The sequence below is a fragment of the Natrix helvetica genome (genome assembly GCF_964273705.1).
Source record: "Natrix helvetica genome assembly, chromosome: 1".
NCBI classification, from domain to species: Eukaryota; Metazoa; Chordata; class Lepidosauria; order Squamata; family Natricidae; genus Natrix; species Natrix helvetica.
Genome location: NC_138548.1, coordinates 376,477,889 through 376,503,035, shown reverse-complemented (window position 1 = coordinate 376,503,035; position 25,147 = coordinate 376,477,889). Strand labels below are relative to the sequence as shown.

Here is a 25,147-nt window from a genome sequence, read left to right as displayed (position 1 = left end):
GCCCGGTTTCTCATATGCTGCAGCCGGATGCCGGTTCACGGATCAGACTGGGGACCCCTGTTTTGGTCCGATCACAAGACAAAATCCTCAGTGAGTCTAGAAGAACCAACCTTGGATTCACCTTGAAGGATTCCAGTCTCCAGTGAGAGAGCCCTGCGATGACTTTAAGAACACAGGTTGCCCTACGACTTTGGACTACAATTGAGCCCAGAATTTATGTTGCTAAGTAAGACATTTGTTAAGTGAGTTTTGCCCCATTTTATGACCTTTCTCGCCACATTTGTTGAGTGAAACCACTGCAGTTGTCAAAATTAGTAACCCAGTGGTTAAGCAAATCCGGCTTTCCTGTTGACCCCGCGGGACACTGCAACTGTCATCAATATGAACCAGTTGGCAAGCATCCGGACGTAAATCACGTGACCAAGGGGATGCTACAACGGTCGTTATGTGTGAAAAAGGGTCAGCAGTCACTTCTTCCAGTGCTGGTGTAACTTTGAACAATCTCTAAGTGAGCTGTTGTAAGTCGAGGATACCTGTAGCGAGGAGGAGGAGGTGGGTTATTTGAGAGCCAGACAATAGTTCCCATTCCACTCCCAGCGATTCCTTCCCAAATCTGCGTGGGATCCATCTGCTCTTCAAACCTCCAGCACCCTTTAGCGCAATATTTCTCAACCTTGGCGACTTTAAGTCCTGTGGACTTCAACTCCCAGAATTCCCCAGCCAACTTCCTCCCGAATGTAACGCATCATGCGCGAGAGGGATTGCAGGCAGTCCTCGACTTACAACCACAGCTGAACCCCCAAAAAATCTGTTGCTAAGTGAGGCATTTGTTAAATAAGTTTTACTTTACCATTTAAGCAATTTTCTTCGCCATCGTCGTTAAGTGAATCAGCGCACTTGTTAAATTAGTAACCTGGTTGTTCAGTGAGTCCGGCTTCCCCTGTGGATTTTCACTTGCCAGAAGGTCACAAAAAGAGAATCCCATGACCTCGGGACACTGCGACCATCGTAAATATGAGTCAGTGGCCAAGCGCCTGTGCTTCGATCCGTGCTTATAACGGTTGTAAGTGTGAACAGTGGCCCTAAGTCACTTTTTTCAGGGCCATCGTAACTTTGAACGGTCCCTGAAGGAACCGTTGGAAGTCGAGGAGTACCTATATTGCCAGCAGCGGCCACCCACAAGAAAAAAAAGGCACAGAGGGATGGACATGGAAGCCTGGCTAGGTGGCACAGTGGCTAAGACACTGAGCTTGTTGATCAGAAAGGCCGGCAGTTCGGCGGTTCGAATCCCTAGTGTAGGTCTCCTGCGTGAGCAGGGGGTTGGACTAGGCGACCTCTAAGACCCCTTCCAGCTCTGTTACTATTTCCATTTAAAGGGAGGAGGACTTAGCCGCTCTAGGAGGAGGCTCTCGCTTGCCTTCCCGGGGGGGGGGGCGTTGCGCTGCTGCGGGGAGGGGGGGAGAGTGGGGGGGGGGAGTTTGCGCTTTTCCCGGGAAGGAGGAGGCTGCGGGGAAGGGGAATCTGGAGCGGCGCGGCTGGGCGTCCGGAGGCTGTTCGGGTAGGAGAAAGGAGGAGCAGCGGAGCATCCCTATGGCCTTGCGGAGGAGGAGGAGGGGGTCGGGAGCAGCGCCGCTGAGCCAGAGGAGGAGGAGGAGGGCCGGGCCGGAGCCAGGCGGGAGAGGGTCCCCAAGGAACCGCAGGGCTCAGAGGCTGAGCTCTTCCGCCGCTTCGGGCTCCGGGGCGGTCTGCAGCCACCTGCACCGGCTTCGCCCCGGCTGGCTGAAGCCCCGAGAGGAGCAGGAGGAGCAATCGGGCTCCCGGGGGTGGAGGAGAAGCGGGGGATCCCGGAGAGGCTCCTGGCCAGGTTGCCCCCGGAGAAGGGCCGGGCGGAGACCCTGGACGGAGGCTTCCAGCTCAGCTCTCCTCGGGTCCAGGAGGGGAGGCAGATGAGGGGGTATTCCCTCACGGGAGGATCTCCTCGTGGCATGGTTTCCTTTAACTAGTCTCCACCTCAAAAGCAGGTGATTAGCAATAGAAGAGACTTTGGATTCCCTTCCCTTTCAGTCCCAAAGTCCTGTTTCCCAGTCCAGATATTCCACAGGAGAAAGAAGGGAATCCCCAAGGGAATTCTTATATCCAACTATGGATATAACCCCGTCCAGCTTTGGAGACCTAAATGCAAGTTGTAACTCAGGCTTCCTGCTCAGCTCTCCTCCGGTCCAGGAGGGAAGGCAGGTAAGTGGCAGGTGAGGGGATATCCCCTCCAGGGAGGCAGAGCCTGTTCCCTTGCCCAGCTCAAAGGCAGGTCCTGTCCAATAGAAGATGCCTTGGTTTGCCCTCCAATTTCACTCCCAGGTCTCTCCTTGCTCGTCCAAATTAGAGGTGGTCCTCGACTTACAATTCATTTAGTGACCGTTAGAAATTACAACAGAAAGTGTCTCCCTCCTGGGAAGAAGATCCAGTTCCCTTGCCCTGCTCAAAGGCAATAGACAATGTTCTGGTTTCCCTCCACTTTCAGCCACCGAGTCCTGGTTCCCCATCCAGATTATTCCCCGGGAGGAAGAGGGAATCCCGAGAGAATTTGAATCTCCAACTATGGATATAACACTGTCCAATTTTGGAGACACAAATGCAAGTTGTAACAATAGAAGTGACTTTGGTTCCCCCCTGTTGCCAGTCCCGGAATTCTGTTTTCTCCTCCAGATGATTCTACAGGAGGAAGAAGGAATCCCAGGCAAATATCTCAGGGGTTGCCACAAAGAAGAGGGAGTCAAACTATTCTCCAAGGCACCTGAGGGTAGAACAAGAAGCAATGGGTGGAAACTAATCAAGGAGAGAAGCAACTTAGAACTGAGGAGAAACTTCCTGACAGTTAGAACAATTAATCAGTGGAACAGCTTGCCTCCAGAAGTTGTGAATGCCCCAACACTGGAAGTCTTTAAGAAGATGTTGGATAGCCATTTGTCTGAAACGGTATAGGGTTTCCTGCCTAGGCAGGGAGTTGGACTAGAAAACCTCCAAGGTCCCTTCCAACTCTGCTATTGTATTATTGTATTATTATTGTAAATCTCCATCAAGGGATATTGCCCAGTTTTGGAAGCAGAGAAGAATCTCCTTGTTCCAATGTTTTAATTGTTTTAACTTTCGACCTTCTTTGATCCTGGCTTTATTTTAAGTTGCAGGGCCAGCTGATGAAGATGGCCACGATATCTCCTGAAGGCGGAGAAGATCTTTCTGGTCTCTCTGGAGCAGCTGTTGGGTTTCTCAGAGGAGGATCCAACTCGGGTCTTGTTGCCAGGTAAGTGAAAATTGCTTTCACGGTCAGTGAACCTGGAGTCATTTCATTCTTGTGTCTTTTCTACACATCATTCCGGCTTTAATTTATAGCGTGTTCCAATAGCTGGCTCAGCCAGCTTCCAAATATTGCCAAAAAGGAGCTGTGTTGGTGTGCAGTGGTTAAAATGGAGTATTGCAGGCTACCTCTGCCCCACTGCCAGGAATTCGATCCTGATTGGCTCAAGGTTGACTCAGCCTTCCATCCTTCCGAGGTTAGTAAAAATGAGGACCCAGGTTGTTGGGGGCAAGAGGCTGACTCTCTAAACCGCTCAGACAGTGCTGTACAGCACTGTGAAGTGGTATATAAGTCTTAAGTGCTATTGCTATTCTTCATACATCTCTTTTTATCTTGATCACAGGGAACCCAAGGTTGAGGATGGAAACCACTGAAACATCTACATGTAGTGGAGCTGCAACAGCTCAGGTGGGGAGCCTCATTAGGGCAGGAAAATGGGGGGGGGATTTGTTCCGTGAGAGTCCACACAAATATTATTAAGGAGTTCAGGTGTTAAAATCAAAATTCTTGATTCTTCTTTCAGGATGACTGATTAAGCACAACCTACTGAAGAGTTAGTCCTCCAAGATAGACCAAATTTAAAACTAAAGCTATAGAAGGTAATACTACTTTCTCTGCAGGGTTATAGTAACAGAATCTTGCAAGTCTGAGTAAACCTGCCTCCTTCCTCACTTTATCTTGGTGAGAACTTGATAGTGCGACACTTGAGAAATGTTCTCAAATCACATTTCTGTTCCAGACTCGGATTTCTGTGGTAGGACCATTGTCCTGGCAGGAACGTTTCCTCCTGGACCATTACATTCATATTGAGATATTGAATTCATTTAAAGAATCAGTTCCTTTATTTAAGGAATCAAGTTTCTTGAACCTGCAGTGGATTACATTAATTTATTTAAAATAAATCCTTTGTACCCGAGGTATGGGTAAAACAAGGAATAGCTAGCAAAAAATGGAAGCACTGAGTCATTTTAAATTTGTCAACTTTATAAAAAATTTAGCACCCTACTCCTCTCCTAGAAGAGTGAAATATTTTAGGAAATATTAAAAAGGCAGAATATTGTATTTCCCCTAAAAGAGAAATAGAAATATTAAGGGAGACAGAGGCTCAGATCCCTGCCGCCTCCCCACCTAACCCTAACCCTAACCCAAGCAGATACTGAGCTGGGGCAGCTTTAGAAATACAGATTTGGTCATCCATTACTGCTGGCAGCAAGATCTGGCTCTGAATAAAGGTAGGGTTAGCCTTCAGCCACAATAGGAATTGCACAAAAAGTCCCTTCATTGCATTAGCCCAACGTTCAACCAAACCTGACTCAGACAAACATGATCCCACTTGGCCCCATGGGAGTCTGACAGCAACCAATAGAGTACATGCTTTTGCCACAGGAACAGGAAGCTCAAGAGCAAGGCCCAAGAGGGTATAAACAACCCTCACTCTCCACTCCATGTATTCAGCTGCACCAGGACCATGTGCTTGATGGTTCTACTCCACTAAACCATCTTTCCAATCAGTCTTTCTCCTCGCTTCGAAGCTGAACCAGGTGGATATACCATATTTTTCGGAGTATAAGATGCACCCTTTTTCCTCAAAAAAGAGGCTGAAAATCTTACACTGAATATAGCATTTTTTGCCTCCCGAAGCCCCCCCTCCTTCACCAAAATGGCCGTGCATAGCTTTATGGAGGCTTTCAGAGAGCTCCTGGGGGCTGGCGAGGGCAGAAATGAGCAAAAAATGGGCCATTTTTGCTCAATTTTGCCTGCCCCCAGCCCCCAGGAGCACTCTATAAGCCTCCATAAGGCTATGCATGCCCGTTTTTTGACAAAAAACAGGCCCATTTTCGCAAAAAACAACCGAGTACTCTGCAAGCCCCCCCAAAGCTATTTATGCCTTTTTTTAAAAAAAAAAAACGGGCCCGTTTTCGTGAAAAATTAAATAAACTTCAAACTTCAAAAATGGGCCGTTTTGGGGAGGTTTGCAGAGTGCAAAAACGTTTCCCCCCCTTTCAGAAAGCTCTTTAACTGATTGATGAGAATTACATTGATCAAGTGCTGTGCCAGCAGAAACAAAGTCTTAGGTGCTGCAGATTGTCAGTGATTTCCTTCTCCAGCACATGGATAAAGCTACCTACCTACCCTCTCTCCCTACCTATCTACTGTATTTCTCTCTCTCTCTCTCTCTCTCTCTCTCTCTCTCTCTCTCTCTCTCCCTCCCTCCCTCCCTCCCTCTCCCTCCCTCCCTCCCTCCCTCCCTCTACCTACCAACCTGCACACTCTCTCTTCCTACCTACCTACTATATTTCTCTATTTCTCTATCTCTATTTCTCTCTCTCTCTATCCATTTATCTACCTACATACCTAACTCTCTCTCTCCCTACCTACCTACTGTATTTCTCTCTCCCTCTCTCTCCCTCTATCTACCTACCTACTTTTTTTAAAATTTGCCTCTTCAAAACCTTGGTGCGTCTTATACTCCGGTGCACCTTATACTCGAAAAATACGGTACTTCTTTCAACAACCTCCATTAAAGCATTAATAGGCCATCTCACAACCAGTTAAACAAATGAGAGCAATTACATTGTGGCGCATATCAAAGCAGATCCAGTTAAAAGTTCTTATACATGTGAGGTGTGAATTTTTTTTTACATCAAAATGGTTTCTTGTCTGAAAAAAATGGAAGGTTTGACACAAAAGGAGATGCGACAAGCTGGCTTATCTGAGATAAATTGCGGAAGGAAGAAATTCTAACCAGACAGGTAGCTGGTCAGAGAGACAGGTATTAAACCTAGCAGTACATAGTGTCAGAAAAGGAGCATTTTCTCTCTTGTGCAACTCATTTTTTTAGGATTTTGGAAATGTTGAAGGGAGGTTTCTGGCACTTCCGCTGAGGAAACTTATATATCTTTTGAATTCCAGGGCTCGGTAACCTTTGAGGAGGTGGCTGTGTATTTCACGGAGGACGAGTGGGAGCTGCTGGATCCCAGCCAGAGAGCTTTATATGGAGAAGTCATGCTGGAGAATTCTAGGAATGTGGCTGCTCTGGGTAAGAATCTATTTTGCTGTGGACTCGCTTAATTGTGGAAAGTCTTTTTATCATCCAAACTCTGACAAAACATGTTTCAAGGTTGAGGGAGAAATTCTGTTTTCATTTTGTTTTTTTATTGTGATTCCAGAGTAAATATATGGAAAAATTGATCAATACTTCCCAGGATCCTTTCTCAACTGAGCTTTTATTCCCCTCTTGCTTCAAGGTTACTTGTTGATCAGGGGACCATCATGTTGGAAGGGATCTTGAGGTTCTTCTAATTCACCCCTGCCCAGTTCTCAACCATTCAAGGGACACCAGACTAAGAAACAAAGGTCACACAGGCTAAAACTGTTTTTTTAGTATAGTAAGAGAATTCTGAAGGGACACAGTGACTCTGTGGCTAAGACGAAAGGTCGGCAGGTCGAATCCCCAGTGCTGCATAATGGAGTGAGCTCCTGTTACTTGTCCCAGCTTTTGCCAACCTAGAAGTTCAAAAGCATGTAAAAATGCAAGTAGAAAAATAGGGACCACCTTTGGTGGGAAGGTAACAGTGTTCTGTGTGCCTTCGGCATTTAGTCATGCCAGCCACGGAGACGTCTTCGGACAGCGCTGGCTCTTCAGTTTTGAAACGGAGATGAGCACCGCCCCTAGAGTCGGGAACGACTAGCACATATGTGCGAGGGGAACCTTTACTTTAAGAGAATCTTGCAAGTCTAAATGTACTTCCCTGTCCCCCTCCCTCCTTTCTGAGAATAGTGAAGGTCTTGTCTGAGAGATTTTCTCATGTTACAGTTCTGTTTGGATTCAGGTTTCTTTTATCCAACCTTATATCTCCTGAATGGCTCTTTCGCTTGTCTTTCAAGGTCATTTATTCTGCCCCTTACATCACCTCCCTCATCTGTCTCAGTGTTCCCTTCCATGTACCCAGAGAAATCTGAGTCTGGACCAGTGGTGGGTTTCAAAATTTTTTAGAACCTCTTCTGTAGGTGTGGACTGCTTTGTGGGAGTGGCTTGCTGGCCATGTGACGGTGGGAGTGGCTTGGCAGTCATGAAACTCACTCAACAATGCTCTTGCTTAGCAACCAAAATGTTGTTCTGCTTGAGCAGCAGGTTGGACTAGAAGACCTCCAAGGTCCCTTCCAGCTCTATTCTGATTTAGACAGGTGAGGATAAGCGGATGTGGACAGTTGATGTATCTTTGCAATTGTAAGTTTGGGTAGACTGCCAAATGTCCACTTTTGCTCATGTGATCAAAGATGTGTTGCAACAGCTGTAACTTTGGAAACTGGGGGTGGTGGTAACTACCATTTGTTCAATGCCATTGTGACTTTGAATGGTGGCTCGACAAATGGTCGTAACTTGAGGACTACCTGTATATAAGGGAATCATACAAAGAGCAAAATTTTGGATATACGGAAATCACAGAGGCACCATTTTCTATGATGAAAGTAACAATTACGTTCTTTTATTCTTTTCTTTTTTCAAATTAGCTTTTGAGCAGGAACACGAGAATAAGAAGAAGCCCAGCATGGTAGTATTCCAAATGATAAAGTCTGAAGAAAGCCTGCTTGAAAATCAAGAACCATCACAAAGGAGTACAAAAAGTTGCATAATGAATGAAGGAAAGAAATTTTCTCCTGGTCACAATGAAATCCATGACCTCCCAATCCAGCAAATCCCCCAACGAAAAGAAGGAAAATATCTCAGACATGTCAAAAGAGACAGAGAGAAATCTGATTTCAGTAAACATTGCCCAATGCAGAATAAAAAGGAAGACTATGAATATGAAGAGAATGGGCAAATTATCAATCCTAGTCCCTCTCTTGCTTTACATAACGTATCATATATCAAAGAGACACCATATAAATTTATAAATTGTGGGGGAATTTTCAATTTGAACAGTCATCTTATTTCCCATAAAAATGAGGAGCCCCGTGAGTTTGGGAAGGAATGTAATAAAAAACGATTGCATGTTTTACCCCCAAAAAATTCCTTAAGAGAGAAACCCTATAAGTGTCCACAGTGTGAAAAGACTTTCACCCAGAAAGGTAAACTTACCATACATGAAAGGATCCACACGGGGGAGAAAACCTACACATGTCTGGAGTGTGAAAAGATTTTCACCGAGAGACGTAAGCTGATCATACATGAAAGGATCCACACGGGGGAGAAACCGTATATATGCCTGGTATGCGGAAGAAAATTCAGTCAGAGCGGCCAACTTACAAGACATCAACCAACCCACACACGGGAGAAGCCGTATACGTGCCTGCAGTGTGGAAAGAAATTCAGTGGCAGTTCAAACCTTATGATACATGTAAGGAGACACACGGAGGAGAAACCATATAGATGCTTGGAGTGTGGAAAAAGCTTCCGTGATAACAGTGTCCTTGTTTGCCATAAAAGGATCCACACCGGGGAAAAACCATACAAATGCACCGAGTGTGGAAAGAGCTTCAGTCAAAACAGTAGCCTCTTGCGACATAAAAGAATTCACACAGGCGAGAAGCCGTATCAATGCTTGGAGTGCGGAAAGAGCTTCCGTCAGAAAAGCAGCCTTTTGCAACATAGAAGGATACACACCGGGGAGAAACTCTATACGTGCCCAGAATGTGGAAAGAGTTTCAATCAGAGCAGTCATTTTATTTGCCATAAAAGGGTTCACACGAGAGAAAAACCATACAAATGCACCGAGTGTGGAAAGAGCTTCAGTCAAAACAGTAGCCTCTTGCGACATAAAAGAATTCACACAGGCGAGAAGCCGTATCAATGCTTGGAGTGCGGAAAGAGCTTCCGTCAGAAAAGCAGCCTTTTGCAACATAGAAGGATACACACCGGGGAGAAACTCTATACGTGCCCAGAATGTGGAAAGAGTTTCAATCAGAGCAGTCATTTTATTTGCCATAAAAGGGTTCACACGAGAGAAAAACCATACAAATGCATGGAGTGTGGAAAAGATTTCAGCCAGAATGGTAGCCTTTTGCAACATAAAAGAATTCACACAGGAGAGAATCCATTCAAATGCACCGAGTGTAGAAAAGGCTTCAGTAAGAACTATAAACTCTTGCAGCACAAAAGGATTCACACGGGGGAGAAACCGTACACATGCAAGCAATGCGGGAAGAGCTTCAGTTGCAGCAGTTATTTTATTTGTCATAAAAGAATTCACACGGGGGAGAAACCATATAAATGTCTGGAGTGCGGAAAAGGTTTTAATAAAAGCAACCGTCTTACATCTCATAAAAGAAAGCACACAGGAGAGAAGTCATATCAATGCACAGAATGCAGAGGTTTTCCTATAATTTTATCTTCCGATACCATCGATGAACGCATACCGGGGGAAAACCATATACCTGCTTGATTTGTGGAAAGAAGTTCAGTGGGTGTTCAAACCTTAGAATCCACATAAGAATCCACACAGGAAAAAAACCACATAAGTGTACGGAGTGTGGAAAGAGCTTCCGTAAGGACAGTAACTTTATTTGCCATAGAAGGATCCACACAGGAGAAAAACCATACAAATGCACGGAGTGCGGAAAGAGCTTCACTCAGAATGCGAACCTTATCAAACACAAAAGAATTCACACGGGAGAGAAACCCTACAAATGTGCGGCATGTGAAAAAAGCTTCAGTCAGAAAAATCACCTTCTCAACACAAACAGACCCACAAAAGAGAGAAATCACAACTTGGGAGCTTTATCCCAAATGTTTTCTCCTCCAAAAGGAAAAAAAACTTAGAAATACGTGGAGCTTTCGGGAGCTTTCATTCCAAATGGTTTTTTTTTCTTTCATAAAGAATCTAGTGGAAAGAATAGAAATATGCATACTGTACAGCAATGTTCAATTGGAGAGTAGCCTTATCAGACCTAAAGGAATCCATGTGGGAGAACCATAAAAATACCCGAGGTGTGGGGAAAGGTGCAAAAGAGGCATTGCCATTGTTTCCCATAAAAGGTTTTATTTTGTGAGAATTGCTGGAACTTTCAATTCCAGCCCTGGCTTTTTAAGAGAAATTACAGGCGCAAACTCACATAGAGACAAATAAGTGCGTTCAAATAAGTTAGATGGGATTTAAAGGTGCAGTGAGTAGAAGGAGTTGATTCATTTAGGAGAAAACATAAGAGCATGGCCAAGATTTTTTTTTAACAAAGATCTACAATGGTAGATTCCAAAGTGGTTCCATTCAAGTGAGAAACTAAATGAACATGGAAAGGGAAGTGATGGCTGAAACTTCTTCAAGGTGGCCCTGAGAAAAGGCCGCTTCCTTTCCATTACTTGAAAATGAATCGGAGTCGTTGCCAACATTTTTTTCCCCCCAGATGTCTTTGCCTGTTATAAAGAAGGTGGCCGCCTCAGGGTCCTTCAGTTGTGAGGTAAGTGCACCTGAGGGTAAACTGGGGAAAATAGATCTGTTTCCCGCAACCACCCCTTCACCATGACCCAGTTTCTGTCTTCCAGGCCATCCCTCTGGGTAACGCTAAAGTCTTCCTCTGGTTCTCTCTAGAATTCTCTTTCTTGGCCATCCCTTGTACTTCTAGGGCCGTGAGGGTGAACCTATGGCACATGAGCCCTCACCCCAGCTCAGCTCCACCGTGCATGCACGTGCATCTCTTGTTGGCCAGCTGATTTTTGGGTCTCTGCCGCGCAAGCAGGAGGGGGGGCCTGCACGCATGAAAGGGGGTGGAGGGTGTGGCACCCGTGACCCCGTTTTTGCTCCCAGGACGCTGCAGGCCTACTAGACCCAAAATGGGGCACGAGGGGCAGGGGTCGGCAGCACAGTTCCCCCACGGTCTGTTTTTGCTCCTATGAGGCTGGAGAGAGGCCTACTAGGCCCAAAATGGGGGGCAGGGGGAAATTGCGCACACATGCACAGGGGGATGTGGAGGGGGGGCGTGCACGCATTGCATTATGGGTTTTAAACACTTGGCACACAACAAAAAGGTTAGGCATCACTGTTCTAGGGTTTCTCTCAACTGTTCAGCAGCTGGGATTCTGCAGTCTCCTGGGAGACCACTGGGCTTTCCCTCATGACCCCCTTTCTTCCTGGAGCCCAACTGCACAGTGTCTCCAGTGCACATCGTTTGGCACTTTCAGGGTTACAAGACTTTTCCAAGGTCTCCTTTTCCCCTTTCTCCTGGGGCTCCACAGTTTCCTGGATGATACCTTGGCTTGTTTTGACCCTTTCCACCTCCCATAGTACTCCTAGGTGTGGGGAGTAAATCCTTATTCTGCCACTTCTTCCGTCCTCCTGGCGCCAGCTGTGTATTCGCCACTTCTGACGTCTGCACTGTGGACTTCTCCCTCTATTTTTTTCTACTGACAGCTTTGTTTGGGTTTTTTTCCTCTCTTGGATGAATGTTTGTTTGTTTGTTTGTTTTATTGGATTTATATGCCGCCCTTCTCCCAAAGGACTCAGGGCAGCATACAACATTAAAAAACACATATCACAAAAGTTAAAAGGAAATTAGATAAATATCCAAAAAACCAAACCCAATTAATATGACAATAACATTTTAAAAATTAGATAAAATTAACAGGCCAGGCCGGCTTGCTGGGAAAGCCAACTTTTTAGGGCGCGTCAGAAGGACCGGAGGTCAGGGATTATGTGAAGCTCCGGGGGCAGCTCATTCCAGAGGGAAGGCGCTCCCACAGAGAAGGCTCTCCCCCTTCTCTTGCCTCTCTTCCCCTTGTCTTTGCCTCTCTTCTCAGCTTGGTCCTCCCCAAGGATCATAGCAACTAGACATTCATGCACGACAGCAAACCTCTTCTCCCCACTGAATGGATAGTTTGACCTTCACCATGTGTGCCTAGGCCAGCTGATGCCTTATAATCAGCGAGGAGTGAATGTTATGTTTCCGATCTGTTCACCCAACAAGCAAAGCCACAATATGAGTAGAATTTGAATTTGATCCACATAAAAAGAGAGAAGGATTGTGGATTTCATTTTGACCCCCCATTTTGACATATACTGGAGCTGAATTTGAATCCATACATTATGTTCTCAGCGGTATTACTTGATCTTTTTCATTATATCTTTTCTTCCAGCCTGCATCGCTGATGTTCCAGATGACTCTGGTGGTCCAGCTGACCTTCTGATCTCTGTCTGGGTTGGTAACTGCTGCTACTCGTTGAGGCTTCAATGTATATTCGCAAAAAGTGTTCTATAAAAAAAGAGTATTGATAAAGAAAATACATTGAACCCAACAATCCGAAAGGAGGAGAAAAGATTGAAAGAGTCTCCAAGGGGAATGCTGTCGTAGAAGCATGGAGTCAAGAGCATGAGGTTGCAATGATGGTGTTGGGGTTGTTTAGGAAATGTGAAATGGATGAACCTGGAAAAGTTGAAACCACAAAGTGAAGAGGGAGCAAAGACTGAACTAAATGAACCGAACCATACCAGGAAGGGCCAGTTTAAATCTAATGCTTATGAGAAACTCTCTTTCAAAGCATGAGATCATCCAAACCAATATGGTGGCCGTTCAGAAAGGACCCTGGTGACTCTGTGCTTGTCCGTGATTCATTAACAACTGCGCCACCGTGGCTCAATAAAGCCAGATAGGTGACTGGGTCAGTCATTTTCGGCCTAACCCACCTCACAGGGTTGTTGTGAGGAAAATAGGAGGAAGGTGTGTAGGATATGTTCACTGCCTTCAGCTGTTTCTAAAAAATAAAGGCAGGATTAAATAAATAAATCTCCCCTGCGCATGACATCCTGTTGTCACAGGGTTGCTGTTTTTTAAATCCATGGCATTGCATCAATGAGCCTCCAATTTTGTTGGCATCCCGGACAAAGGTTTTCACAGCTATCCTTTGAAATCCAGTGAATGCCTAAAGGCACCTTCTGTGAGGTTTTTTGGTGTCCCCAAGATGCTAAAATTAAAGTTTGCTTTCAGAATTGCTTTGAGCTGGTTTCCAGATTATTACAGGAACAGTTTAAGGATAAGTGCAAGAAGATGATATTTTAACAAGAAAAGAAAAGCCCAAAAAGTGAAATATATAATTAACCCCTTTTCCGTTGATGTGGAGCACAAAACACCGTGCCCCAAAGAAATATGTATCTCATCTCCAAAGGTTGGGAGGGGATAGGGGAGGTACTCCAGTCCGATCTCTGAACAGGACAGGAATCCCTCAGTCAGCACAGACGAATTCCAGTACAATCCTGATTCAGAACCTCTAGTGAGGTAGCCCTGCCACGGCTTAAGAATATATAGGTAGTTCTTGACCTATGGCCACAACTGAGCCCAAAATTTCCACTGTTAAGGGAGATATTTCTTAAGTGAGTTTTGCCCCCATTTTACGAGCTCTCTCGCTGCAGTCGTTAAGTGAATCACTGCAGTTGTGAAGTTAATAACCTGGCTGTTAAGTGAATCTGTCTTCCCCCCTGACTGCTTGTCAGAAAGTCGAGAAAGGATAAAATAGCCTTTATTGTCATTTATTACTGTGAGTACACTGACCCCATATTAAAAATGAAATTCTATATATATATATTTGTTTTCGTAGATTTTCACGGGTGTAGGTATGCTGGTTTTGTTGTATTCGGGTCTTTTCCCGTGTAAGGTTGAGATTGTCTTTGCAACGTTTTGGCAGGATCTCACCTGCCATCTTCAAGCTGTGGGCTTAAAATGTGATCGGAGCTGCCGTCTTTCTGTAAGTCTTGGTGGGAGGGGATGGGGTGCTGGCTTTGTTTCAGTAAGTGGAATGATTGGTTGTGTGGTTGTATCATGTTGGTAGATTGGTGCTGATTGGTGCAGGCTGTGTGTGCATTGTTGTTTCGTATTTTAACGGCTTGGGTGGTGGGTGGTGTTCGTTTGTTGGCTAGGGCTGGTTTCCAGATGTTTGGTAGGCGGGAGGCATCATCACGTTTGTTCATGTTGTGGGGGTGTTTCTCTATTTCGATGGCTTCCATGATTATTCCCTTGTGGAGGTGTTCTGTTTTGGAGCTTAACCTGGCTCCTTCAAAGTTGATTTCATGTCCTGTAGCTTTAAGGTGCTGGAAAAGGGAGGAAGTTTTTTCTTTTTTTCTTACTGCGTTCTTGTGTTCTGTGATGCGTGCATTTATCCTGTTTGTTTGTCCTATGTATATTGCTGGGCAGATTTTGCATGGTATTTTGTAGACTCCTTGGTTTTCTAGCTGGATTTTGTCTTTGGGGTTTCTTAAGATGTTGGCTATTTTTTGGTCAGTGGTGAAGGCTGTCCTGATATTGTGCTTGTGGAGAATTTTGCTGATTTTGTCTGTGGTGCCTTTGATATAAGGGAGGAGGGCGATGCCATTGTCCTGTTCTGTGTCTTGGTTTTTTTGGGGAGTCTCCTTTTGGATTAGGTTGGTGATTGCTGTGGGGAACCTTACACGGGAAAAGACCCGAATACAACAAAACCAGCATACCTACACCCGTGAAAATCTACTAAAACATATATATATATAAAAATTGTTTTCGTAGATTTTCACGGGTGTAGGTATGCTGGTTTTGTTGTATTCGGGTCTTTTCCCGTGTAAGGTTCCCCACAGCATGAACAAACGTGATGATACCTCCCGCCTACCAAACATTTGGAAACCAGCCCTAGCCAACAAACGAACACCACCCACCACCCTCACCGCAGGTGAGATCCTGGCGAAAGGTTGCAAAGACAATCTCAACCTTACACGGGAAAAGACCCGAATACAACAAAACCAGCATATATATATATATATATATATATATATATATATATATATATGTATGTATGTATGTATGTATGTATGTATGTATGTATGTATGTATGTATGTATGTATGTATACATACATACATACATACATACATACATACATACATACATACACATATATACACATATATACACATACATACACATACATACATACATACACATATATACACATATATACACATACATACATACATACACATATATACACATACATACATACATACATACACATATATACACATATATACACATACATACATAACACACATATACACATGCAACAGATAAGATAGATAGATGGACGGATGGACAGATGACAGACAGATTGATAGATAAGACCTACAGATTGATAAGACAGATAGATGGATGATAGACAGATTGATAGATGATAGTAGATGGATGATAGATTGATAGATGATAGGTAGATGGATGATGGACGGATGATAGAGAGATTGAAAGACAAGAGAGACAAATTGATAAGACAGGTAGATGGATGATAGATTGATAGATGATAGGTGGATGATGGATGGACGGACGGATGATAGACAGATTGATAGATGACAGACAGATTGATAAGATGGATGATAGACAGATTGATAGATGATAGGTAGATGGATGATAGACAGATTGATAGATGATAGGTGGATGATAGATAGATACATAGATAGATGACAGATAGGGATAGATAGATGGACAGACACATACATACATACATACATACATACATACATACATGTAAATATTACATCACTGCCCATTTTGACAGTGGTCAGAAACATGAACCAGTTGCAAAGCATCCAAAATTTGATCATGTGACCATGTGCAACCGTCATGAGTCTGGAAAAAAGTCATTAGGCCCCCTTTCCCAGTGCCATTGTAACTTCAAACAGCCACTAAATGAACTGCTGCAAGTCAAGGACTGCCTGTACAAAAAGCGGGGAGGGGAGGTGTGAGTTCAATACACATTTGCTCCCCACCCCGTCCCTGGCGCCCCTCCCGAGGCTCTTTTCCCTCTGGGTCGGAGAACACAAGACAAGCTTTCGTCAGCACTTTCCTCCTGCAAGAAAAGGTGGGGGGAGGGGTGGTCGTCGGGGACCTTATAAAGGAGGGAGGGGGGAGCCAGGAGGGGAGGGGAGGGAGGGAGGCTGTCGGAGCCTCGTCTCTGTAGGAAGAAGCCTTCTCGCTCGCTCGCTCGCCTCGGGTCCCAGGAGGCGGAGAAGGGGACGGGACGTTCCGGTGAGAGCGGATTCCCGGGAATCGGTTACAGCTGCCGGATCGTTTACCGCTAGGAAGCGCGATCTCGCTTTTCCCGGGGAAGGAGGAGAAGGAGGAGAAGGAGGGGGCAAGGAAGGGGAATCGGCAGCGGAGCGGCTGAGCGTCCGGAGGCTGGCCGGGCAGGAGAGGAGAGGAGCGGGCTGGAGGCGCGGCGGGGACAACCCGCTGGCCTTGCGCAGTAGGAGGTCGGGAGCAGCGCCGCTGAGCCCGACGGGGAGGAAAAGGAGGGCGGGGAAGAGGAGAAGGAGGAGGCCGGGGCCGGAGCCTGGCGTGGAAGAGAGCCTCCCCGAGGAGCCGCCGGGCTCAGAGGCCGAGCGCTTCCGCCGCTTTGGGCTCCCCGGTATCGGCGGGGCCCCGGGCGCTCTGCAGCCGCCTGCAGCAGCTTCGCCCTCGGCTGGCTGAAGCCCCGGGAGAAGGAGGAAGAAGAGCAGCCGAGCTCCCGGGGATGGAGGAAGGAGGGGGGATCCCGGAGCGGTTCCTAGCCGGGCTGCCCCCGGAGATGGTGGGCTGAGTGCTGCGGGAGGGCCGGGCGGAGAGCTGCCCCCCGGTTGGCGGCTGCCCTGGTCGGAGACTTCCCGCTAGCCCTCCTCGGGCCCAGGAACGAACGGAGGCAGGTCGGCGGCAGGTGAGGGAATCTCTTCTCCCGGGATGATCTCCTTGTGGCGTGGTTTCCTTTAACTAGTTGTCCATCTCAAATGCAGGTGATTAGCAATAGAAGAGACTTTGGTTTCCCTCCCCTTTCAGGCCCAGAGTTCTCTTTCTCCATCCAGTTTATTCCACGGGAAGAAAGGAAATCCCAAGGGAATTCCCATCTTCAACTATGGATGTAACAGCTTTGGAGGCACAAACACAAGTTGTAACAATAGAAGAGACTTTGGTTTCCCTTCATTTCCAGTCCCAGGATTCTCTTTCACCCCACTCCAGATTATTCCAGAGGAGGAAGAGGGAATCCCAAGGGAATTCACATCTCCAACTATGGATTTAAAACATGGTCCAGTTCTGGAGACCCAAAAGAATCCCCTTGTTCCAATGTTAAATTATTTTTAACTTTTGTTCTTCTTTAACCCTGGCTATGTTTTTGGCAGGGCAAGCTGATGAAGATGGCCACGGTATCTCCTGAAGGCGGAGAAGTTCTCTCTGGTCTTTCTATGGAGCAGGTGATGGGCTTCTCTGAGGAGCATCCAACTCAGGTCTTGTTGCCTGGTAAGTGGAAACTTGCTTCTGCAGGGCGTGAATCCTTAAGTCATTTCATTCTTGTGTTTCTTCTACACATCATTCTGCCTTTAATTTACACTGCTTCCCACCCAGCTTCCAAATATTTTTTATCCCTCTTCTTTTATCTTGATTATTACAGGGAACTCAAAGTTGTGGATGGAAACTGCTGCAACATCTCCTCTGTCTGGTGGAGCCGCAACATTTCAGGTAAGGAGTCTTCATGAGAACAGGAAGTCATTTAGGGCAGGGGTCACCAATCTTTCGGACCTCAGAGACCACTTTAAAATTCATAATTTTAAATCCCGTGGACCATTAATATGATTTTTTAAAAAAAGCTAAATAGTATTTAGTGCAGTATAAAAAAGTTTGTATCGTGAGACTCTTACACAAAGCTTATTAAGGAGGCCAAGTGTCAAAATTTTGCTTGATTCTGCTTTCAAGATGATGGTTTAAGCTACAGAAGAGGCAGCCCTCTAAGGTAGACCAAATTTTAAACCAAAGATACAGGAAGTATAATACCGCTTTCTTTGTAAGTAAAACTAATTCTTAAATTAGTTTTAACAGAGCCTTGCAAGTCTGAGTGCACCTACCCCCCCTCTCCCTTTTTCTTGGAATCAGTTGAGCTTTTAAGTTTCTTGTACCTGTAATGGTGTTGGAAGAAATATCCATCTGGTTCACTTCCAAGCCGGGAGAAAGACACTGGAAACATGGTGGCTAATTGGAATGATGGTTTAATGGTGAAGCAGAACCATCAAGCACATGGTTCTGGACAGCTGACCACATGGAGTTGGGAGTGAGGGGTTTTTATACCTTCTCTTGGGCTTTGCACTTGAACTCCCTCTTCCTGTGCAAGAACATGTATTCTATTGGCTGTTGTCAGACTCCCATGGTGCCATGTACAAATCCGGGGAGTTTGTCTGAGCTAAGCTTGGTTGAAGTTTGACTGACACAATGAAGGGGCTTGTTGGGCGATTCCTCTGGTGGCTGAGGGCTAATCCTACCTTTGTTTAGACCTTGCTGCAGGGAATTTTTGCCTATGAATAGAGCTAGCTATCTCTTTATCTCTTAAGTGCTGAATTTGCACTTAAGAGATCTGCCGAGGGCCATCTAGAAAGGTTGGGGCTGCTTTCTGTCTCCAAGAGCATGTTTCTCTATTTCTCATCCAGGGAAATACAACATCCTGCCTTTTTAATATTTCTCAAAATATCTCATCCTTCTAGGAGAGGGGTGGATGCTAACTTTCCACAATGGGTTACATTAATTTTTTAAAGATAAATCCTTTGCTATCCAAAGTATGCGGAAAACCCCAGCAATCGGCTTGCAAGAAATAAAGACAGTTTGGTGTAGTGGTTAAGGCACCGGCTAGAAAGCAGGAGACAGTGAGTTCTTGTCCTGCTTTAACCACGCACAGCAGCTGGGTGGCTTTGGACCAGTGACGCTCTCTAAGTCCATTTACTTCACAGGGTTGTTGTTGTGGGGATCAATAGAAAGAGGAAGGTGTGCTGAATATGTTCGCCACCTTGAGTTATTTGTAAAAACAATAAAGGCAGGTTACAAATAAATAAAAGCCAGGAATTAGTTTTAACATTACATTTTATAGAAGTATTAGTATGACAATTCGGAAAAAAATGTTTAAAAACCACAGCAATTAAATTATGGCATATGTCCACGGAGATACCATTAAAAGCTATATATGTGCGATATGCAGTTATTTCATCAAAATAGTAGCTTGTGCAGCAAAGAAAAAAAACCCAGAAAGTTTTCATACGGAAGGAGATGTAGTGAAAGTGTTCCATTTCTTCAAAGTCTTTTACTGAAATGAATTATGGTAGGAAGAAATTCTAACCAGACAGGTGGATTGTGGAGAGGCAGCTATAAAAACCTTGTAGTACATTATGTCAGAAAAGAAGCATTTTCTGTCTTATCAAACTCACTTTTAGGATATTGGAAATTTGGGAGAGCACTTCCTGGGACTTCTTTTGAGGAACATTTACTTTGATCTTTAGGGCTCGGTAACCTTTGAGGAGGTGGCTGTGTATTTCACGGAGGAGGAGTGGGCGCTGCTGGATCCCAGCCAGAGAGCCTTGCACGAGGAAGTCATGCTGGAGAATTCTAGGAATGTGGCCGCTCTGGGTAAGGACCTGTTTTGCTCTGGATTCAGGTATTTGTGGAAAGACCTGGGTTGCCATAACTGCTCAGAAAGACATTCTGGGGCTTTTTCTCTTAAAGACTAAAGTAAATGGAATGGTGACCTTGATGATTTCCAGGCTCCCACGATCCTGAATAGCAATAAGGTTTGAAAGAAGTAAAGCAGTTCAGTCTTGATACCAATACTGATTGATGGCACACCAGCTGGGTAGAACTGTGGCTGGTAACCAACTTTATTCTGAATCTAACCTTTATCATAGGATTATCATCTTAGAAGAACTTCTAAGCCACCTCTGCCCAATTCTTATCCTTAGCAGGAAAATTCAATTTCTGTTTGTATTTCTACCGGGAGATTCTCAGAGATTTCTTTTATGTTTAGGGGGATGTTCAGAGACAGATGTGGGTCATAACACCTGAAAAAGCTGCAACATTGGGAGATAAATATCATTAATCAGACACCACTGTTAGGTTTCAGTGGTGGCTGAACGAATAATTGCAACTTGGTGGACTACCTATATGTAAGAAAAACACACAACGCAGTCCAGGAAATGTGCAGAAATAACTGGTGAACCATTTTTCTGTGATGAAAATAACGAACTTTTTTATTTCTTTTTTCAAATAAGCTTATGGGCAGGCGCATAACCAGGAGCCAAATAACCAGGAGCCAAGCCTAGTGGAACGGATCCAGCCTGAAAACGGGATGGTTGGAAATCGGGGAGCAGCTTCGAAGTGTGTGAAGAGCTGTCTAAGAAATGGAAGGAAGAAATCTCCTTCTAGTCACAGTGAAGTCCTCTGCCTCCCAACCCAGCCACTTCAGCAACGGGAAGAAGTTGGAAAACATTTCGGATACGGCAAAATAGACAAAGCAAAATCTGTTTTGGGTAAATACTATACGAACCGAATTGAAGAGGAGCAGCACGAACATCAAGAGTATGGGCAAAATATCAATCTTAGCTCCTCTCTTGTTTTACATCACCCACCATACATCTCAGAGACACCATATGCATTTATCGATTGTGCGGAAAAACTCACTTTGAACAGTCATTTTAGGCCCCATAAAGAGAAGGACCCATATGAGTGTGAAAAGAGTGCCAGCCAGAAGCAATTGCTTATTTTACCCCCAGAAAATCCCCCCATGGAAAAACGATATAAATGTCCGGAGTGCGGAAAGACCTTCACTCACAAATGTAAACTTACTATCCATGAACGGACCCACACGGGGGAGAAACCGTATACGTGTCTGGTTTGTGGAAGACAATTCAGTCAGACTGGTCACCTTACCAGACATCAACGAACCCACACCGGCGAAAAACCATATTCGTGCCTGCAGTGTGGAAGGAAGTATAGTGGAAGTTCCAGCCTTATCAAGCACGTAAGGAGCCACACAGGGGAGAAACCATATAAATGTACAGAGTGCGATAAGAGCTTCAATCAGAGCAGTCACTACATCCGCCATAAAATGATCCATACAGGTGAAAAACCTTATAAGTGCCTGGAGTGCGGGAAGAGCTTCGGGCGTAACTTTAGCCTTATGCAACATAAAAGGACTCACACCGGGGAGAAACCGTACCAATGCTCAGTCTGTGGAAAGAGTTTCACTGGATCCTCGGATCTCATGTACCACAAGAGGATTCATACAGGGGAGACACCGTATAAATGCCCAGAGTGCGGAAAGCGATTCAGTAGGAGAAGTCGCCTTACAGCTCACAAAAGAAAACACACAGGGCAGAAACCGTACATATGCCTGGTGTGTGGAAGGAGATTCAGTCAGAGCGGCCACCTAACAAGTCATAAAAGAACCCACACCGGGGAGAAACCATTCGCGTGCTTGAAATGCGGAAGGAAGTTTAGTAGAAGATCAAGCCTCGTGATCCACATGAGAATCCACACGGGGGAGAGCCCATATAAATGTACAGAGTGCGGGAAGGGCTTCCGTCAGAGAACTACCTACATTTACCATCGAAGGATCCACACCGGAGAAAAACCCTTCAAATGCCTGGAGTGTGGGAAGAACTTCAGGCGAAACTGTCACCTTAAGAAGCATAAACGGATGCACACCGGGAAGAAATTGTACCAGCGCTAGGACTGTGAAAAGAACGTCCACTTTCACTCAAATGTGGCTTATCATAGAAGCATAGGTAGTCCTCGACTTATAGCAGTTCATTTAGTGACCGTTCAAAGATATGATGACACCGAAAAAAAAAAGACCCGTTTATGAAATACTGAAGTGGTGGTGATGACTGGAGGGACATTCAGTTGGAAATGCCGTCTCATCACACCTAAATAAATCCAGATGGAAGAACCATAAAAATGCCTGAAGTGTGGGAATGAGTTAAAACACGGCACTGCCTTTGTTTCCCACAGGAAGTCCTATGAGCGTAAATGAACTTTTGGTACCAGTATTCCCCCCCTCCCCCAAGAAAATACATACGTATCTGAATTTGGTTGATCTTCAGGAAAGCTAAACCTGCAGACTGAAGAGCTGATCCATGCAGGAAATATAATATATCAAGACATGAAGCAAAGCCACTATTTAAGAGGACGCGTCTTCTTAAATACTAAAAAAGTTCCACTTGGGAGAGAAACTGTATAAAAGAGTGGAACATGGAAAGAGTTCGTGTTTTTTATTTCATAAGTCTTCATCAACAAATTATGAGCCACTCTCCACATTGTTAGGCCAATTTTGAATATTTTTCTTGATGTAATCTGGGGCTGTTGTATGAGAGGCTGATGAGGATTACATGGTTGGGCAGGGTTCAAATCCCATGAAAAGAGACTGATGCCGATATAAATGTTTAGCCTTGTAAAAAAAAGCAAATAAGAAAGATGTGATCTCTCTTGAAGCGTTTAATGCGATATCCCATAGATGAAAGGTTTGTCCTGCAGTGCAGAATAAATATAGTAGAATCAGGTTTAATGTTACAAAAATATTACGATAGTGGTGAAATTCTCAAACACTCAATAACTACCTCTGCTGACCCTCCTCCCTTAATAAATACAGGAAAATCCTTCCCCCTCTCCACAAATCCCCATTTGATGCAACTTTGTACAAATTTACTAGGGTGCTTGTCCTTTAATTTCACAATAAAATATTGGAATTTTCTTTTCTAAAGACTGTGGATAGTACTTGCTTAGCAACTCTTTGAATTTACGATTCAAAAGATAAATATGAACCAGTTCTAGACTTGGAATGGCAGCACACTCCAATCAGAAGACTTTGGAGATCTTCTAGTCCAACCCCCTGCTCAAACAGGAGACCCTATACCATTTTAGACAAGGGGCTTCTTGAAAGCCTCCAGTGATGAAGCCCCTCAAACATCTGAATTAACGCTGATTAATTGTTCTCAGTGTTAGGAAGTTTCTCCTTAATTCCAGCCTGCTTATGTTCTTGATTAGTTGCCATCTGTTATTTCTTTTCAAAGTTTCTGGCAAAAAACGCCCATAGAATCCATAGACTTTTTTAAACGACTGCGGCATATGCTTCACAACTGCTGCAAAAAAGGTAATAAAATCAGGTCACTCAGGTGGGTACCTCAATTTGTGACTGTTACGACTTACTATTCCAGCCTCCATTATAGTTATAAACTGAGGACTATCTCTACTTTCTTGTGCTGCTGAAATGGTAAAGAAACTTTCCTCTCTCTTTATTTCGCATTTCCAGATAAGAGGCCAGTTGCTTCAAATTAGTATTGTTTACTCCTCAAGATATGTAAAGGTGGAACATGAAATGAGAAAAAAATGTACCTTAGGAACTTGCACACACAAAGTGAAAAGGGAACACACAGAATTTAGGAAACTGAATTGGATCAGGAAAGGAAAATTCAAACCCTGGATTAGGTGGAGTGCCATTCGTAGAATGAGCACCATCCAAAAACAATACCGTGGCCGAATTCTGGAAGTTGAAGTCCACAAGTCTTAAAGTTCCCAGGTTTGGACACCCCTGCCCTACCTACACCATTTCTGACAGATGGCAATCCAGTCTCTTCTTGAAAGCTTCCAGTGATGAAGCTCCCACAACTTCCGTTCCATGGGTTGATTGCTCTCACTGTCAGAAAATTCCTCCTTATTTCCAGGTTGAATCTCTCCTTGTTCAGTTTCCATCCATTGTTCCCTGTCTGCCCTTCGGGTGCTTTGGAATATTCCTATTCTGTTCTTGTTCTTCCTCCTGATCCTGTTTCTTATTTCATTCCATTCCATATTTTCTATTCTGTTCCGTTCCATTCCATCCTACTCCACTCCACACTATTAAGAATACCAAGTGGGGGGAGATGCTCCCTAGGCGGATTTGGAATTTTCACCCAATCAGCTGAGGCTCCGCCCTCCTTAAGCCTGCTCGGGATCTTCTCCAATCCGCGGAGTCAAATCCACCGGCGGGCTTTGCAAAACTGGGGACTCGGGCGGAGGCACGTGGCGGGAGTCTTCGCTCGCCGTCCCGTCCCGCAAGAAAGACACGGGGTGGCTGGCAGCCGGGGAGGTTGCGAAGGGGACTCGCTCCCTTTTAAAGCAAGAAGCCGCTCTCGCCTTCCCAGAGGCCGGAGTGGCGCTGAAGTCGGAGCGGAGAGCAGGGAACGAATTGCAGCCGCGCTTCCCCCGATCCAGACCACGAGGAAGCGCGATCCCGCTTACCCGGGAAGCGAAGCGTCCGGAGGCGGTCGGGCAGGAGAGCTGCGGCACCAGACGCTACGGGGTAAGCACGATGGGCCTTGCGGAAGAGGTCGCGGGAGCAGCGCCGGGCCCTCCTGCCGCTGAGCCCGAGGAGGAGGGCGGAGAGGAGAGGAGAGCTGCCCCCGGGCGGCGGAGGCTTCCAGCTCAGTCCCAGCGTCCTCTTTCCCCGCCCAGATTATTCCACGGGAGGAAGAGAGAATCCCAAGGGAATTTGCATCTCCAACTGTGAATGTAACACAGTCCATCTTTGGAGGCACAAATGCAAGTGGCGAGAGGCTGATAGGAACAAAGAAAAAATTTAATGATGAACAGAACCAACAGCAGTTGTGGGTCACCTGAACCACTAGCTAGAGGAGTGCCAGGATTTTTATAGAGATCCTCAAATGCTGGGAGGTGTGGGGGGAGGTTGTGCACTGTGTGAAATGCCCTTAAGAAATTGTGCAATGTAGTGAGCTCTGTGTCTTCTGCTAAATTGTGGTGGATTAATCCTAATATGACCATTTAGGATTAATCCACCAACATTTAGCAGAAGACACAGAGCTCACTACATTGCACAATTTCTTATGGTCATATCCTATTCTGAAAATGTAGGTGGAGGAGAATGGAAACGTTTGATTCCATCACTGGAGGTGAAAAAGGTCTTTTGTTTCTGCATAGGCTGGCCCCATCTTCCTTAATGGGCGCAAAATACCTGCTGTGGGCTATTAAGAAATGATTTCCCTTGGTTACTTTGGTTAACCAAAGTTAATTGCTATCAAAC

The 25,147-nt window shown here is 45.2% G+C and overlaps 2 protein-coding genes across 6 annotated transcripts; both read left to right on the top strand.

The window, feature by feature from the left end:
* Nucleotides 1–1,489: 1,489 nt before the first annotated feature.
* LOC309383770 (uncharacterized protein) lies at nucleotides 1,490–10,036 on the top strand. 5 transcript variants are annotated; one of them, XM_081936638.1, is made up of 5 exons: nucleotides 1,490–1,558; nucleotides 3,177–3,298; nucleotides 3,696–3,760; nucleotides 6,266–6,392; nucleotides 7,868–10,036. In XM_081936638.1, exons 3-5 carry the CDS (start codon nucleotides 3,713–3,715, stop codon nucleotides 9,736–9,738), a joined length of 2,046 nt encoding a protein of 681 aa, XP_081792764.1. In that variant the 5' UTR covers nucleotides 1,490–1,558; nucleotides 3,177–3,298; nucleotides 3,696–3,712; the 3' UTR covers nucleotides 9,739–10,036. The 5 variants fall into 5 exon arrangements, with proteins under 5 accessions (XP_081792764.1, XP_081792766.1, XP_081792767.1 ...); XM_081936641.1 differs by lacking the exon at nucleotides 1,490–1,558 and adding an exon at nucleotides 3,876–3,951 and having other exon boundaries at nucleotides 3,281–3,298; XM_081936640.1 differs by lacking the exon at nucleotides 3,696–3,760.
* A 6,533-nt stretch (nucleotides 10,037–16,569) lies between these two features.
* LOC309383777 (uncharacterized protein) lies at nucleotides 16,570–22,834 on the top strand. Its single transcript, XM_081936651.1, has 5 exons — nucleotides 16,570–16,984; nucleotides 17,445–17,562; nucleotides 17,714–17,781; nucleotides 19,581–19,707; nucleotides 20,346–22,834. The coding sequence occupies exons 2-5, from the start codon at nucleotides 17,454–17,456 to the stop codon at nucleotides 21,803–21,805; spliced, it is 1,764 nt and encodes a 587-aa protein (XP_081792777.1). The 5' UTR covers nucleotides 16,570–16,984; nucleotides 17,445–17,453; the 3' UTR covers nucleotides 21,806–22,834.
* Nucleotides 22,835–25,147: the final 2,313 nt, after the last annotated feature.

Coding starts and splice junctions, on each gene's coding strand:
- LOC309383770 (XM_081936638.1), top strand. CDS start 3,713: ATGGAAACCACTGAAACATCTACATGTAGTGGAGCTGCAACAGCTCAG. Junction 3,761..6,265: donor GTGGAGCTGCAACAGCTCAG/GTGGGGAGCCTC, acceptor TTTGAATTCCAG/GGCTCGGTAACCTTTGAGGA. Junction 6,393..7,867: donor TAGGAATGTGGCTGCTCTGG/GTAAGAATCTAT, acceptor TTTTCAAATTAG/CTTTTGAGCAGGAACACGAG.
- LOC309383777 (XM_081936651.1), top strand. CDS start 17,454: ATGAAGATGGCCACGGTATCTCCTGAAGGCGGAGAAGTTCTCTCTGGT. Junction 17,563..17,713: donor AACTCAGGTCTTGTTGCCTG/GTAAGTGGAAAC, acceptor TGATTATTACAG/GGAACTCAAAGTTGTGGATG. Junction 17,782..19,580: donor GTGGAGCCGCAACATTTCAG/GTAAGGAGTCTT, acceptor TTTGATCTTTAG/GGCTCGGTAACCTTTGAGGA.